This window comes from Nomascus leucogenys, chromosome X (assembly GCF_006542625.1).
Source record: "Nomascus leucogenys isolate Asia chromosome X, Asia_NLE_v1, whole genome shotgun sequence".
Classification (NCBI taxonomy): Eukaryota; Metazoa; Chordata; class Mammalia; order Primates; family Hylobatidae; genus Nomascus; species Nomascus leucogenys.
This window is the reverse complement of record NC_044406.1, coordinates 60,377,956-60,395,761: the sequence shown is the minus strand read 5'-3', so window position 1 is coordinate 60,395,761 and position 17,806 is coordinate 60,377,956. Positions and strand designations below refer to the sequence as shown.

Here is a 17,806-nt window from a genome sequence, read left to right as displayed (position 1 = left end):
TTCACCCAGGCTAGAGTGCAATGGCACAATCTCGGCTCACTGCAACCTCCACCTCCCGGGTTCAAGCCATTCTTCCGCCTCAGCCTCCCAAGTAGCTGGGACTACAGGTGCCTGCCACCACGCTCAGCTAATTTTTGTATTTGTAATAGAGAGAGGGTTTCACCATGTTGGCCAGGCTGGCCTGGAACTCCTGACCTCAGGTGTTCCACCCACCTCGGCCGGCCAAAATGCTGGGATTAGAAGCGTGGAGCCACCGTGCCCGGACAAAAAAAAATTTAAAAATTAGCTGGGCATGGTGGCACAGGCTCCAGGCATGGGGCCTGAGGTGGGAGAATGGCTTGAGCCTAGAAGTTTGAGGCCGTAGTGAGCTATAATCATGCCACTGCATTCCAGCCCAAGTGACAGAGCAAGATCATGTCTCTAAAAAAAAAAAAAAAAAAAAGTTAACCTAACCAAAACACAGTCTCAGGCAGGTCCTTCAGGAGATATTCCAGAAGAAGGCACTGTTATCATCGAAGATGGCAGTTTCATGCATGTTAATGCCCCAGAAGACCTTCCAATAGGACAGATACAGAGGTGGAAGACAATTGTACTAATGATCCAATTCTGACCCTGTGAAGGCCTAGACCAACGTGTGTGCTTTTGTCTTAGTTTTTAACAAAAAGTTGAAAAAATAAAACATTGGCTGGGCAGTGGCTCTTGCCTGTAATCCCAGCACTTCAGGAGGCTGAGGTGGGCAGACTGCTTGAGGCCAGGAGTTTGAGACAAACCTGGGCAACATAGGGAGACCCCCATCTCTACAAAATATTTAAAAACTAGCCAGGCGTGCCTACAGTCTCGGCTACTCAGGAGACTGGCAGAAGGACTGCTTGAGCCCAGGAGTTTGAGGCTGCAGTGAGCTATGATTACGCCATTGCATTTGAGCCTGGGTAACAGAATGAGACGCTGTCTGTTTTGACAGAACTCTAATAAAGAAAGCAGTCATCAGACTAAATGATAGGCTTGAAAATGAAACTGTCAGTAAAGGTACTATTAATTTGTTAAATGTTTATGGGTATTTACTATCATATTAATTTAACATTTAGGCCAGGGGTGGTGGCTTTCACCTGTAATCCCAGCACTCTGGGAGGCCAAGGCAGGTGGATCACTTCAGGTCAGCAGTTCGAGACCAGCCTGGCCAACATGGCAAAACCCGTCTCTACTAACAATACAAAAATTAGCTGGATGTGGTGGTGGGCACCTGTAATCCCAGCTGTTCCAGAGGCTGAGGCAGAAGAATCGCTTGAACCCTGGAGGCAGAGATTGCAGTAAGCTGAGATTGTGCCATTGCACTCCAGCCTGGGCAACAGAGCAAGACTCCATCTCAAAAAACTAACAAACAAAAATTTAAACATTTGCCTTTCCCTTGGAGATCATTAATTCTTTATATGTCAGCAGCTTCCAGGAATATTATGTAATATATGTAAATATTATAAATTAGCAGCCTCCAGAAATGTATTTTGTAGTAACCACTAGAGCATTTTTTAAAATATATGTATATATTTTAAAAATACATATATATATATATATATATTTTTTTTTTTTTTTTTTTTTTTTTGAGACAGGTCTCGCTCTGTCACCCAGGCTATGGTGCAGTGGCGCAGTCACGGCACTACAGCCTTGATCTCCTGGGCTCAAGCAATCCTCCCACCTCAGCCTCCCAAGTAGCTAGGACTACAGGCATGCACTATCAGGCCTGGCTAGTTTTTTTATTTTTAGTAGAAATGAGGTCTCGCCATGTTGCCCAGGCTGGTCTCAAACTCCTGAGTTCAAACAATTCTCCTGCCTCGGCCTCCCAAAATGCTGGTATTACACGTATGAGCCACCATGCCTGGCCAGTGTATATTTATTGATGAGGACAATATAATAAGCAAAATCTTTCAATCTCTGAGATTCCAATCTAAATTTTTAATGTCTGCCTGTAATCCTAGCACTTTGGGAGACCGAGGTGGGTGGATCGCCTGAGGTTGGGAGTTGGAGACCAGCCTGGCCAACCTGGTGAAATCAGTCTCTACTAAAAATACAAAAAAAATTAGCTGGGCATGGTGGCGGGCACCTTTAATCCCAGCTACTCGGGAGGTTGAGGCATGAAAATTACTTGAACACAGGAGGCGGAGGTTGCAGTGGGCCAAGATCACACCATTGCACTCCAGCCTGGGAGTCAGAGTGAGACTCCGTCTCAAAAAAAATAAAAATAAAAATAAAATAAAATAAATTTTTAATTTCTGCCAGAAGTTTGATTTACATATTCGTTTACATATTTTTTTCATCCTACAAAATGATGTCAGTTTTATTACCACAGAGACTTTGCCTTATAAAGTACTTATGATAAGATACAGTGAGATAAAGCAAACCCTTAAAAACCTCATATACTTACAATCTCTCAAAAGAGTATTACTTTTCCTTGGGTACAAAACATGCATGAATTTTTTCCCAACAGCTTTTAGATCACGCATCTGAAAAACAGAAACAACTTGTTGTATTGTGATGACCAAGGTTGTCAGCAGCCTTACTTAATTTGCTAAAATTTCTTTTATTTCAATCTCCTGTGAACTCTTCATTGAATTTTGCAGATAATTCCAGTTCAACTCCTTCACTACACAAACAAACCAGAGAGGTAGGGTATGCTTTTTCTATTAACTTCTTAAGCCAACTTTTAACACCTTTCCACATCTGTTTTGATCTGTTCTGTTTTGATGTTGAAAAAATCCATAAAAAAGAAACACAGCCCTCCCAATAGGCTGCTTAAAGAAACTAAAACAATTGCACTATAAAAAGCTGCTCTACAAAACACAGTAGTGACATTCAGTTCATAGAAGATGAGGTCCCAAGGACCAATTAGCCTGCTCTCTAGCTACTACATTCTTTGCAATATATGAAATAAATTTCTAACATTCCCAATTTAATTGGTAAATGAATCCTAGAAGCCAGATACAAAAAAAAAAAAAATCAAGAAACCGGAAGAATGGTTCAGTAATACAAATGCAAACTCTCAAAGTACCACTGAGCTATTTCTGTTTTAATTTTTTCACCTAGAATTTTATCCGTGTTATTAAACACTTTGTAAACGTAATTTATAATAGTTGCTTAGCATCCCACCACAAAGATATAACATAATTTACCTAACCAATACCTCATCTGTGGTTCATTTATTTCTAGCTTTCCCCTATTACAAAGAATGCTATAATAAGCATCTTTGTATATTGATACTTTTATGTTGAAAATTTTTGTTTTACATTTTAAAACTTTCCTTATACTATATTTGGAGAAGTATGATAATATATTGGTTTAAAAAGATTTGGACATTTTAAGATTTTTTTTTTTTTTTTGAGACAGAGTCTCGCTCTGTTGCCCAGGCCAGAGTGCAGTGGTGCGATCTCGGCTCACTGCAACCTCATCCTCCCGGGTTCAAGCGATTCTCCTGCCTCAGTCTCCCAAGCAGCTGAGATTTCAGGCATGCGCCACCATGTCTGGCTAGTCTTTGTATTTTCAGTAGAGATGGGGTTTCACCATGTGGGCCAGGTTGGTCTCAAACTCCTGAGCTCAGGTGATCCGCCTGCCTCGGCCTCCCAAAGGGCTGAGATTACAGACGTGAGCCACCGCACCTTGCTGTATTAAGATTATTAATATGCATTATAACCAAACTGCTCTCCAAAAAGGCTGTACCAAATTAACCTCTAGGATAAAATATTAAACTTCAGTATATAAAATATATTCAAAATCAGTGAACCAAATGAAAATATTGCAAAGTACTATTAGTTACTTAGTCCCATGATACTGAACAGAAGTTCTCTCAACTAGTCTAACTTACGATGGTATTGCGAACAGATTCATTTAATGTGGAGCTGTCAAACTCCCGGATGCGAGATCTCATAGGAATGGTGATTTCTCCTTCTACAGGGATGTCTTGTGAGATGGATATATCTGAAAGGCCTGCAAACTGAGAAGAGTCAGGGGAAAAAAATTAAGCTTGTAATAAACTGTAGCATTCCTCATATATATCATCATTTCCTAGAGAGTTGGGACCATGTATTTTGTAGGGTTTTACATAGGAAAGTAGGTGTTAGCTCAACAGACATTACACAATGCAGTTAACAATAATTCTCAAATTATTTCTTTAAAGATTAAACATAATGAAAAAACTAAAGTAAATGTCATAGACACCTTCTTGCCCACCAACATTTAGCATAAAATCTTCACATGGAACAAGCTAGCAAGACTGAGATAATAATTGTAAAGTTATTAAAAAGTGATCTTTTAGCAATCACTGTCTTAGAATGGCCACGTTTCTGTTGCACTTCTGCTCCCTAGCAGGCTCTAGTGGCCTCTGCTGGCTAAAAATGAGCATTACATGAACCATAAAGGCAAGTGGAGGAAACAGGGAAATAGCAAAATATACCTTGATTACAATCTTTACGGGTTACCTGGCAATCACAGAGCAAATAAAATTTTCAAAGTGAATAAAGAATGTGAACTTTTAAATTCATACTCATCTGCCAAATGTTATTACAACCGAAACTCGAATCTACAAATTCCTAAGAAAATAGAGGCAATGCCTTCTCATACAGTTTTTGGGCCAGTAGGCACAATTTTTAGTGGGCAACAGTTGCAGATAAAGGAAACACAAGACAGTATACTGAAATTTTAGAAAGAATGAGGATGTTCACATCTGCCAAATTTTATTACAACCGAAACTCAAATTTACAAATTCCTAAGAAAATAGAGGCAATGACTTCTCATACAGTTTTTGGCCCAGTAGGCACAATTTTTAGTGGGCAACAGTTGCAGATAAATGAAATGCAGACAGTATACTGAAATTTTAGAAGGAATGAGGATGTTCAAAGAATTTGTAAAAGGCTGGGCGCGGTGGCTTATGCCTGTAATCCCAGCACTTTGGGAGGCTGAGGCGGGCACATCACCTGAGGTCGGGAGTTTGAGACCAGCCTGACCAACATGGAGAAATCCCATCTCTACTAAAAATACAAAATTAGCTGGGCGTGGTGGCGTATGCCTGTAATCCCAGCTACTCGGGAGGCTGAGGCAGGAGAATCGCTTGAACCCAGGAGACGAAGGTTGCAGTGAGCCGAGATCACGCCATTGCACTCCAGCCTGGGCAACAAGAACAAAACTCCATCAAAACAAAATAATATAACATAACACAACATAACGTAACATAACATAAAAACAATTTCTTAACCACACTCATATTTCTTAAATATAAGAAATATGCTATAGGATTTTTTTTAAAGGTTTCCTATAGAGGAAAGAAAGGAATAGGATAAAGCAGACAGGGAGAGAAACTAGGCTTTTTTCAATATATGTTGTTCATATAAATGACCTGCAATCATATAAACACTTCACACAATTATTAAACAAAATTAAAATTTGAAGGAAGCAATCCCTGAAACTGAGAGAAAAATTAAACCAATGAAACTACCATGTATTGAAATAAACACACAACCACAAAGACAGCACCTATTTCAAGTGACTATATAACACTGTAATTTGACTTCTGATTAAGATATAGGAAGCTGGAAAGACCATTCCCCAAGTAGAATAATGAGAAAAGGCTAGATACTTTACTGAATCATAACTTTCCCTGAATTCATCTGAGAACAGAGTTGTAGGGAGACCAAGTAGCCTGGATGAAATCTAAAGAAAGCCAGGTTCTTCCACGAAGAGACATCAGCACTGGCTCAACGGTAGCAAAGCATGAGGGGAAGACAATGCTGCACACCACACCACACCACACAGATGGGTAAGAATTCAAATAAAATTTTAAATAAATTGCTAAAGTCCAAGTATGGACTAGCACAAGAGTACAGAACCCCTGGAAGCAATAGACGCAAGAGGAGTTCACACCCACTTGCAGGCTCTTCTCTAGAAAAAAGCCCCTAGAGGAAAAAGCCTTAAAGCCACTTAGACAAAAACAAGTTGCCTTCAGAACACAGGTGACAACTCACTGAAGCTGGAGAAAGGGAAAAGGAAAAGCTCTCTACTACTAAGGGATGGACAGGAAACCATCCTGGGCCCAGACCATTAAGAGTTTCCTTCAGCTAGGAGGCGGACAGGATCACTAAGAAAGTGCTACCCAGGAGACCCAGGGACACATGGTCAGCATAAGGCAGAGACTAGACTATGACAGCAAAGAATCCCCTTTCCCTGGCCCCTATCACCAGGCTAGCAAGTATGGAGTAATAAACAACAGCAGTCTACTGCTGAAGGAAGGGCTAGAGCTTAGAAAAAGACTCACCATGAGATGCAAGGGCAAAGACAGAAGCTGAGTATAGAATATGAACATTAATAAAAACATTGGGGCTGGGTGCAGTGGCTCATGCCTGTAATCCCAACACTGGGAAGCTGAGGTAGGAGAATCGCTTGATGCTACGAGTTTGAGACTAGTCTGGGTAACACAGTGAGACCCCCATCTATACAAAAAATGTTTTTAAAAAATTAGTTGGGCATGGTGGCATGCAACTAACTGTGGTCCCAGCTACTGAGGAGGCTAAAGTGGGAGGATCACTTGAGCCCAGGAGGTCAAGCCTGCAGTAAGCTATGATCACGCCATTGCACTCCAGCCTGGGCAACAGAGTGAGACACTGTCTCAAAAAAAAAAAAAAAACAACAACAACAACAACAAACAAAACACTGGGACAAATAGCACCCCCACCCCTAAACTCAAGGCAACAACAGAGGAATCTGAAGCTGGTGATGCACTGAAGGTAACCATAGCAACAACAACAACAAAAAAAAAAAAACAAAGCTCAACTTCTGACTAGACTGACTTAACCCCTACTGACTGACAACTCAGCAGCAGAGACGTGCCACTTCTAGCAGTGTGTACATGATGTCCAGTGTTCAATACCAATAACAAATTATCTCCCCTATACTCACATGAGAAAACAACCCACTATGAGACAAAGCAATTAACAAAACCAGACTCTGAGATGACCAAGATGTTAGAATTATCAGAAAAGAAATTTAAGATTACTATGTTTAATATGCAAAAGGCTCTAGTAGAAAAGGTACATGCATGAATGATGATGAATTTCTGCAAAGAGATGGAAACTGTAAGAATCAGATGGCTCCATCCTGGCTAACACGGTGAAACCCCGTCTCTACTAAAAATACAAAAAAAAAAAAAAAAAATTAGCCGGGCGTGGTAGCGGGCGCCTGTAGTCCCAGCTACTGGGGAGGCTGAGGCAGGAGAATGGCGTGAACCCATGAGGTGGAGCTTCCAGTGAGCCGAGATCGCACCACTGCACTCCAGCCTGGGTGACAGAGCGAGACTCCGTCTCAAAAAAAAAGAATCAGATGGCAATGCTAGATTACATGAACATAGTAACAAATAAAGAATGCCTTTGCCAGCCTTATCAGTTACCTCAATATCAAAGAAAGAATTCAGAGCTAGGTCAGTCAAAATTATGCAAACTAAAACAAAAAGAGAAGAGTAAAAGAAGAAAAGAAAAAAGAATAGAGTATTTAGGAACTATGGGAAAACACTAAATGGTCTTATTATGTAAATAATTGGAATCCCAGAAGAAGAGAAAGATAATGGCTCTGAAGAGATATAGGCTAACCGCAGTGGCTGACGCCTGTAATCCTAGCACTTTGGGAGGCCAAGGCAGACAGATTGCTTGAGCTGGGGAGTTCCAGACCAGCCTGGGCAACATGGCGAAACCCCATCTCTACAAAAAAATATTTAAAAATTAGCCAGGAGTGGTGGCACACACCTGTAGTCCCAGCTACTCAGGAGGCTATGGTGGGAGGATCACCTGAGCCCAGGAGGTCGAGGCTTGCAGAGCCCAAGATCGTGCCACTGAACCCCAGAGTGAGACTCTGTCTCAAAAAAAAAAAAAAGAATAGCTGAAAATTTTCCAAAAATAATGAGACATCAAGTGACAGACGCAAGCCAAGAGAACCCCAATCAAGATGAATACCAAAGGACAAAATGAAAAAATCCACAAACCTAGACACAAACTACTGAAAACCAAAGATAAGGAGAAAATCTTGAAAGTAGCCAAAGAAAAAGGCATTGTGTTCATAGGAACAAAGATAAGAATTACAATAAAAGGCCAGGCATGGTGGCTCACGCCTGTAATCTGAGCACTTGGGGAGGCCGAGGCAGGCGGATCACCTGAGATCAGGAGTTCAAGACCAGCCTGGCCAACATGGTGAAACCCCATCTCTACTAAAAATACAAAAAATTAGCCGGGCATGGTGGCAGGTGCCTGTAATCCCAGCTACTTGGGAGGCTGAGACAGGAGAATCGCTTGAACTTGGGAGGTAGAGGTTGCAGTGAGCCAAGATCATGCCACTGCATTCCAGCCTAAGTGACTCCATCTCAAAAAAAAAAAATTATAATAGACATCTCTAACAAAATATAAACAAACAAACAAAGAAAGACATCTCACCAGAAACTATGCCAACCAAAAGAAAATGGAGGGACACTTTTAGAGTGCTAAAAGAATAAAACTATCAACACAGAATTCTAAACCCAGCAATAACTATTAAAAATAAAGGCAAAGTAAAAACGTTTTTCAGACAAGCAAAAGCTAAAATATATTCTACAAGAAATGCTAAAGGAAGTTCCTCAGGAAGAAGGAATATGGTATCAGAAGGAAACCTGGATTTACATAAATAAATGATCTCCCAAAGTGGTTAAAATGAAGGTAAATATGACATTTCTTCCTATTTTTAATTATTCTAAAAGATAATTGCCTAAAGCAGGGGTCACCAAACTTTCTGTAAAGGGTCAAACAGTAAATATTTCAAGTTTTGAGAGCCATATGGTTTCTGTTGCAACTGCTGAACTCTGCCATTGTAGCATGAAAGCAGCTAAAGATAACACATAAATAAATAAGTATAGCTCTGTTCCCGGAAAACTATACTTAGAAAAACAGGCAGTGGGCCGGGTGCGGTGGCTCATGCCTGTAATCCCAGCACTTTGGGAGGCCGAGGCGGGTGGATCACGAGGTCATGAGATCGAGACCACGGTGAAACCCCATCTCTACTAAAAATACAAAAAATTAGCCGGGCGTGGTGGCGGGCGCCTGTAGTCCCAGCTACTCCGGAGGCTGAGGCAGGAGAATGGCGTGAACCCGGGAGGTGGAGCTTGCAGTGAGCCAAGATCGTGCCACTGCACTCCAGCCTGGGCGACAGAGCGAGACTCCGTCTCAAAAAAAAAAGAAAAAAAAAAAGAAAAACAGGCAGTGGGCCAATTTTTAAATTATAAAAATATAATTTAGGAGATAATTGGAAATTTGAACCCTAATGAGATATATTAAGAAATTATTAATTTTTTACGTGCATTAATGTTATTGTGGTTATGTTCTCTTTAAAAGCAGAATTCGAATTTGGGAACTGTGGCACACACCTATAGTTCCAGCTAGTTGGGAGACTGAGGTGAGAGTGTCCCTTCAGGCCAGAAGTTGAAGGCTGCGGGTGCTATGATCATGACTGTGGGCAGCTACTCCACTCCAGCCTGGGCAACATAGCAAGACGGCAACTCTAAAATAATACAAAATCAAAAAAAAAATTCTTATTTATTTATTTATTGTTTTTTTTTAGAGACAAGGTCTTGCTCTGTCATGCAGGCAGGATTGCAGTAACATGATCATAGCTCACAGCAGCCTCAATCTCCCAGGCTCAAGCAATCTTCCCATCTCAGCCTTTCAAGTAGCTGGGACTGTAAGCATGTGCCACCATACCAGGCTACTTTTTAAATTTTTAGTAGAGACAGGGTTTTGTCATGTTGCCCAGGCTGATCTCGAACCTCTGGGCTCAAGCAATCTGCCCATCTTGGCCTCCCAAAGTGCTGGGATTACAGGTATGAGCCACCGTGCCCAGCCAGAATCCTTATCTTTTAGAGATACATACCAAATATTTACTAATGTAATGATGCCTGGGATTTGCTTCAAAATAATAAAGAAAGTAGGTAGGGCTGTAGAAGAAAGAAGATTCATCGTAAGTAGATAATTGTTGAAGGTGTATATGGGGATCCAATTTACCTTTTCTTTTTTTTTTTTTTTGAAATGGAGTCTCACTCTGTTGCCCAGGCTGGAGTGTAGTTATTATTAGTTTTGTTATGTATGATAACAAAGAAAAAGTCCTTACCTGTTAGAGAAACGTAGTGAAGTATTTACAAATGAAGATGGTATGTCTGGGCTTTGCTTTAAAATACTCAGAAAAGATTATGAAAGATAAGAAAAGACTGAAGAACCATTAAAGACTGGAAGAAATGAAGGAAAAATTACAACTAAATGCAATGTGGGATCCTAGATAAGATCTTGGAACAAAAAAGGCCATTAGCGGAAAACCTGCTAAAATTCAAATATGGTCTATAGGTAATAGTGTTTTACTAATGTTAATTTCTTGGTTCTGATTAGTGTACTATGCTTATGTACAATGTTAGCATTAGAGGAACCTGGGTGAAGGGAATACAGGCACTCTCTCTACTATTTTTGCACTTTTCTATATGTCTAAAATTAGTTTTAAATAAAAAGACCAAAAAAATGTGGTGAGACCAATAAAATAATAGCAGAATGTTGATAGATATATGAGGTTCATTATGCTACTCTTCATTTTATTTACACATTTGAAAGCTTCTGTAATAAAATTTAAAAATATATCGCTCCCTTGTTTCTGCTATTCTGTCAAACTACTCTCCTTCTCTTGCTTGATCAAACTTCTCTTTACTTTCCCACTTAATCTTCTGTAATATGGCATTGGCCTTCTCACCACTTTACTGACATTGTGCTCTCTGAAAGTAGCCTCACATAATCAAGAAATACAAGGATCTTCATTCAATCCTCACTCTCTTTGAATACTCTGCAGCATGTAATGCATAAACCAACCCATTTTGTTTGTTTTGAGACAGAGTCTTGCTCTGTCACCCAGGCTGGAGTGCAGTGGCGTGATCTCGGCTCACTGCAACCTCCGTTTCCTGGGTTCAAGTGAGTCTCCTGTCTCAGCCTCCCTAGTAGTTGGGCACCCACCACCACGCCCGGGTAATTTTTGTATTTTTAGTAGAGACAGGGTTTTGCCATGTTGGTCAGGCTGGTCTCAAATCCTGACCTCAAGTGATCCGCCCACCTTGGCCTCACAAAGTGCTGGGATTACAGATGTGAGTCACCATGCCCAGCCAAAACCAACACTTTTTGAAGCCATATTTTCTCTTCACTACTATAACACTGCCCTTTCAAGTGCCAGGATTGCTTGTTTTCAGTTTCCCTGTTGCCTGCTACTGCTAGAAGCATTGTAGTACAGTAGGAAAAAACAGGCTTTAAAGTCAAACAGGGATGTCACATGGAAACAATACTGCTATAAAAATAAATAACACTGTACAGCACCTAGCATATACTCAATGCTTAACATGGTATTTGGAGAATACTGGTTAAGAGTGCAGGCCAAATAGCCTGAGTTCAAATCCCAGTTCCATCTTGTACTATCCATGTGACACTGAGCAGGTTACTTAGCCTCTCTGTGCTTCAGTTTCCTCCTCTGTAAAATTGAGATAATGGTACCATCATCACAGGGTTATTGTGAGGAAGAAATGTATTAATACAGGAACACAATAGGGGCTGGATAAATGTTAGCTCAAGTTCAAGATTCCCATGGAGTCAATTCCAGTTCTGTCACTACTGTATAATAAAGAATTTAGCTGGCCTCTGCCCTCTGTTCTTGAGAGTTAGCCTCTAAACTTAGAATTTCCTGAATGATACAGGAGTATTTTTGATATTCACAGGGGCTCTGGTAGTTTATGCTTACAGGTGAGTCACAGTAGGCCCTTACGTAGTTTGTACTCTGGAGATGACTCAGGATGGGGGCTAACCACGTCAGAAACACTGCGCATATGACTAGAGGTTTGGGGCTTTAAGTCACAACATATAAGCCCAAACTTTCGGGAGTGGTGGGACCCTGGAGATTGAGTTCCATTATGTGAGCAATGGTCCAATTAATCATGCCTATATAATGAAACCCTAATAAAAACTACAGACACATGAGTGAACTTCCCTGATTGGCAATACTCTGCATATTGTCACGTACCAGCAAACCAGGAGGGTAACATGTCTTGAATCCACAGGGACAAGACAAGGAATCTTTGTGTTTGGGACCTTGTCAGACCTCGCCCTGTGTATCTCTCTCTTTTGCGCATTTGGATTTGTATCCCTCTGCTATAATAAAATTGTAATTTTAAGTAGAGTGCTGTTCTGAGTTCTATGAGTCATTCTAGTGAATTATGGAACCTGAGGGGAGGGCCAGGTGCCGTGGCTCACACCTGTAATCCCAGCAATTTGGGAGGCCAAGATGGGCGGATAACTTGAGGTCAGGAGTTCGAGACCAGCCTGGCCAACATGGTGAAACCCCGTCTCTACCAAAAATACAAAAGTTAACCAGGCATGGTGGCATGTGCCTGTAGTCCCAGATACTCAGGAGACTGAGGCAGAGGCTGCAGTGAGCTGAGATTGTGCCAAAAAAGAAATAAACCTGAGGGGAACGTGGGAACCCGTGAATTTGTAGCTACTTGCTCTGAAGTGAGGATGGTCCTGGGAACCCCCAAAATTGTGGATAGTGCCTGAAGAGCAGTCTTGTAGAGGACTGTGCTTTTAAGCTGTGCAATTTGGCCTAACTCCAGGTAGTTGGTATCAGAAGTCTCTGTAGTCACTGAAGTGCCATGTGATCCCCTACTCTCTCCCCTTTGTCTCTTCAAGAATCAGCAACAATGTTCCATGAGCTGAGTCAGGAACTATGGCCCTCCAGCTCCATGTATAAAAGACAGGACTTCCAGGGCCTCAGCTAATGGACCCTGCTCTCTGTCTAGCCCTCAGCAGGAAAGGCGACTTGGATAGATGCCCCTCCCCTTTCCCATCAGCAGGCAGGCTCTTGCACATATATACATGTGCTCACAGAACACACATGCACATTGCTCTGTCTGGGTTGGGCCAGTAAGGGGAACAGGCAGAGGCAGGGCCAAAAAACACATAATAAAAGCAGGGACTGCAACCCTAAAAAAAATAGCTGGGAGCAAATGGGTTATACTATTGACCAAAATCCTGGAAAAATGAATCAACAAGGGGAAGCATGAAGCAGGAATCAGCTCAAAGAGGCCTGGCTCCCAGGAGTGGATGAAGGGGTAGCCAGTGGCATGGTCTCCAGCCAGCCCCTTCACCTGGGGCCAGCTTCCTCATAGCCTGAGATCTTCCAAAGATCCCAGACTATAGTTCAAGACTAGCCTGGCCAACACGGTGAAACCCCATCTCTACTAAAAATACAAAAACTTGCTGCGCATGGTGGTGCATGCCTGTGATCCCAGCTACTCGGGGAGGCTGAGGCAGGAGAATCACTTGAACCTGTGAGGCAGAGGTTGCAGTGAGCCGAGGTGGCACCATTTCACTCCAGCCCTGGGCAACAAGAGCAAAACTCCATCTCAAAAAAAAAGACCCCAGACTGCAGCCATTATTACAGCCTACCTCTTCTTCATACCCCCTAAATACAGGCATTACCCAAGATTCTGTCTTTTTAACCCTGTGCAGATGACTCCTAAATCAACATCACTAGGCATGACCTCTTCTGCGCCCTGAAGTACAGGTTTTAAAGTCCAACTGCCTGTTGGATATCTATTGAATGGCCTGCCAGTATCTCAAACTAAACATGTCCCAAACTGAATTAGTCAACTTTTAAGGCCCTCATCCAGCTAACCCTCCTTGTATATTATCTATTTTTGTTCAGACTGTCACTATACTCTGGGGTGACTATAGCCATGCTCTTCAAAATGTGGTACTGGGAGCAGCAGCAGCAGCATCACCAGGGAGTCCATAAGAAATGCAAAATCTCGGGCCCTATCCCAGACCAACTGAATCAGAACCTGCAAATTAACAAGATTCCCCAGATGACTGCTAGCAAACTAAAGTTTGGAAAATACTAATCTAAGACAAATCCTCCTTCACACACTACAAACCGTCGTGGATTCTGCCTTGTCTCAAATCCTCTTGTCTCCTGCCACTGCTGATGTCCAGATCCTTATCATTTCTTCCCAGAACTACTGCAACAGCTTCACTGGCCCTCTAGATTCCAGATATTCCCCCACTGTAACTTACCCTCTATTATGTTGTCCAATTCATGATTTCAAATTCTTCCCTCCTCAAAAATTTCCACTGGCTCTTTGTAGCCCATTAAGCCTCCCAGGTTAGTAGCCAATAATAAGAAATAACACTTATTGCATTATTATATGCCAGGCATTCTATTAAGTGTGTTAATTTATCCAATGTGTTAACTCATTCCACCTAATAACCCTATGAACTAAGTATTGTTATATCTCTATTTTACAGGAGGGGAAACTGAGGCAAGGAGGGGTTTGGTAATTTCTCCAATATCCCACTAGTTAAGTGACAGTGCTTAGAATCAAACCTAAGCAAGCTGACTCCAGAGTACACATTCCAAACCACCACTGTTCCATACTGCCTCCCTAACTCAGTAGGCTTACCTCTGAAGGCTTATCTCCTAATAATTCCCTGTGCTTCAGCCAAAGTGATCTACCTGTTGTTCTATAAATGTATTAGCACCTTCCAACTTCTGTGCCTTTGTTCACAAGAGGCTGTGTAGCACAAATGGATATAGTCTGGGCTTCAGGGTCAGATCTAGTTTCAAATTTCACGCATGGGCACTAACTGGATATAGACCCTAGGGAAATCATCAAACCTCCCTGCATGTCATATCCTCATCTGCACATAAAATGTAGTTAAAAGCCACTTAACTGAAATGATTGCTGTAAAGTTTAGTAGCAAATACGCAGAGGATGTCTAGCACAATACCTGGCATGTAGCAGGTGCTCAGTTACTGATAGCTCTTATGCTCACCTGCAATTTCAAATTCTACCCATCCTTTGAAGTCCTTTCAAATATAACTTCCACCGTGTAGCTTGGTCATCCCAACTGGACATGAAAGCATTTTCCTTTAAATTTCTGTAATATTCTTTGTGTAACTTTCTCTTATATACTGCCTTATTTTAACATTGTATACTTGTCTTATCCCTAAAATTTAGACTGGTAGCACCAGAGAGGCAGGCCCTTTGCATTCCCTACAGCAACTAGCACAGTGCATTACTCATTGTGGGAGTTCACTAAACATTTGTTGAATGGAAGCGGATTGCATATTGAGTAATGAGTGATCAGAACCACTGAAGTTAACTGGGAAAGCTTCACAGAAGAGGGGCGGAGAAGTTTAAATGAAAGATAGAAACTAAAAACTACTAAGCACCTATGACAATGTCATAGTAGGCACAATGTATATATTATCTCATTTAGTACTCTCACTAATTCAGTGATGTGTTCCTATCACCATTTTCCAAATGAGGAAACTGGGGTTCAGCCTGATTTTACTCAAGGTCACAACAGAACTTAACACAACTCACTCTTATTGCCATATCCCCAGTGCCTAAAGGAGTGCCCGGAACATAGTAGCGGATGCTCAATAAATATTTGTTGAGTGAGTGAAGAGGTGAACAAATGGAGGGAGTAAGCAGCAGAGCTAGGACTAGAATCAAGTTCACTGATCTCCCAGCTCAGTTCACTATGTTAAATTGCTAATTCAAAACAGAGGAAAGGGGGCCGGGCACGGTGGCTCACACCGGTGTCCCAGCACTTTGGGAGGCCAAGGCAGGCAGATCACCTGAGGTCAGGAGTTCGAGACTAGCCTGGCCAACATGGTGAAAGCCCGTCTCTACTAAAAATACAAAAATTAGCTGGACATAGTGGCAGGTGCCTGTAATCCCAGCTACTCAGGAGGCTGAGGCAGGAGAATCGCTTAAACCCCAGAGGCGGAAGTTGCAGTGAGCTGAGATTGTGCCATTGTGCTCCAGCCTGGGGGTAAGAGCAAAACTCTGTCTCAAAAAAAAGAAAAAGAAAAAAAAAAAGAGGAAAGGGAAGAACCATTTACTGAGCAACTACTATATAACTAAACACATTGAGAAGAGGGACAGGAGCAGAATGTTGACCTCATTATACTCCTCAGTTCATGGTACTGATAGTATTAGAGACATTACATAAATTATGCCATTTGATCTTTCTAAAAACTCTTTTGAGGCAGGTATTTTCATCTCCATTTTACAGATGAAGAAACACCCTCCCTAAAATGACTTGCCCAAACTCACAAAGTGGGTGGATTCCATCCCAGGTAAAGTTTAACTCCAAAGTCTGTGTTCTTAAAATACTTGTCCACACTTTGGGCTTGCAGTGGAAATTCTATCCCTTGCAGAGACAGCAGCAAGAGAGTATGGTGAAGATGGCCGGGCACAGTGGCTCACGCCTGTAATCCCAACACTTTGGAAGGCTGAGGCAGGAGGACAGCTTGAGCCCAGGAGTTCGAGACCAGCCTGGGCAACATGGCAAAACCCCATCTCTACAAAAAAATACAAAAAATTAGCCGGGTGTGGTGGCACGCACCCGTGGTCCTAACTACTAGGGAGGCTGAGGTGGGAGGCTCACGTGAGCCTGGGAGGCAGAGGTTGCAGTGAGCGGAGACCGCGCCACTGCCCTCCAGCCTGGGTGACAGAGTGAGACCTTGTCTCGATTTTTAAAAAAGTAAAAAATAATAAAGGAGAACAAGTATGGTGAAGAGAATGGCAAGGAGCTGCCACAGGGGTTAAACCTGGCCTACTGGGGTCACTGAACAAGTCAATACTAAAGTTATAAGCAATAAAACCTTAATGTCCCATGGGAAGCAATCTCTCATTATTCCTTCAACAAAGGCTGGTGACAGGTTTTGATAAAATGAGGGGAAAGCAGAAGAAAAGATAACAAGAAATCACCTAAAGTTCGCCATTTAACACAATGTAGGGGACGATGACGAGGCCTGGGAGAATGGAAAAGGAAAGATCGGAGTTTCACAAAAAGACCTGGAAGGAACCAGTAGGGCAGGGGGCAAAGCGGTTAGCGCAAAGAACAGGTGCAGTGTTGGGACTGGTTCTGGCGTCTGGTACAGGAAGGGCCTGCCGGGCGGAAGAGGCTCCGGCTCTCAGGCCACGAGCCCTTCCCCCGACTTCTTTAGGGGGCACTCTGCCTCACCCTCGGTCCCTTTTGTCGCAGATCCCAAGCTCACCAGGGGCCTGGGCGATGCTGTCCCCGGGTCTCCTGGAGACTCCTCCGCTTCCGCCATCTTGGCCCTCCTTCTCCCGGGTCGCTCCCACAGGTCTTTGCGGAACCTGCGACGTGGAGGCCACTGCCGGTCAGCGCGTCATCGCGTGACGGCGGCGTCACCTAATGGCGTCTGGCAATGGCCGGCGGCCCTGGCCCTTCGCTGTCCCTCGGTCCTCAGGGTGTCGGGGACAGCTCCGCGTCGCCTTGTCTCGCTTTTTCGGAGCCACGGGTCCCGCTAGACACGCTCTGCCTTTAACACTCAAGGCCGATTCTCAGACCGCTCCTTCGCTCTCGCGACCACGGCTGCCCTCTCCACCCCAGCGACCCCCGCCCATTTCCCGTTCTCAGGAGTTGGTTTGGAGTGCCAGACCCTCGATCACGGCAGCTCTAGGAAAGAGCCTGCCTCTTCCTTCCCTTCCCTGGCTGCCGAGCGACTTCAAGTTTCCGTGCCCCGGAATGAAGAGCTCAAGCCCCAACCTCCTGCTCCCTCCGCCGCCGCCCCTGCCCCTCTGACTCTGTGCCTCTCCTGCTGCTCGCAAGCCTCTTCCCACTTCCTTGACTTTTATAAACCTCTCTACTGCCTCCACGCCGACCCTCCAGGATTACTTTTCTCCGGCACCTCTGGGGGTGGG

At 43.0% G+C, this 17,806-nt stretch overlaps 1 protein-coding gene across 2 annotated transcripts in view; it reads right to left on the bottom strand.

The window, feature by feature from the left end:
• Window positions 1–17,240, bottom strand: part of YIPF6 (Yip1 domain family member 6) — a 44,894-nt gene extending 27,654 nt beyond the window's left edge. The window contains exons 1-3 of one of the 2 annotated variants that reach the window (XM_003272666.4): window positions 17,137–17,240; window positions 3,851–3,979; window positions 2,417–2,495 (exon numbers count right to left, since the gene is read on the bottom strand). In XM_003272666.4, coding sequence (XP_003272714.1) covers window positions 2,417–2,495; window positions 3,851–3,979; window positions 17,137–17,193 — 265 coding nt within the window. In that variant the 5' untranslated portion in view covers window positions 17,194–17,240. Of the gene's footprint in view, window positions 1–2,416; window positions 2,496–3,850; window positions 3,980–17,102 lie in introns of both variants that reach the window. The other variant, XM_012499104.2, reaches the window with a different exon arrangement.
• Window positions 17,241–17,806: the final 566 nt, after the last annotated feature.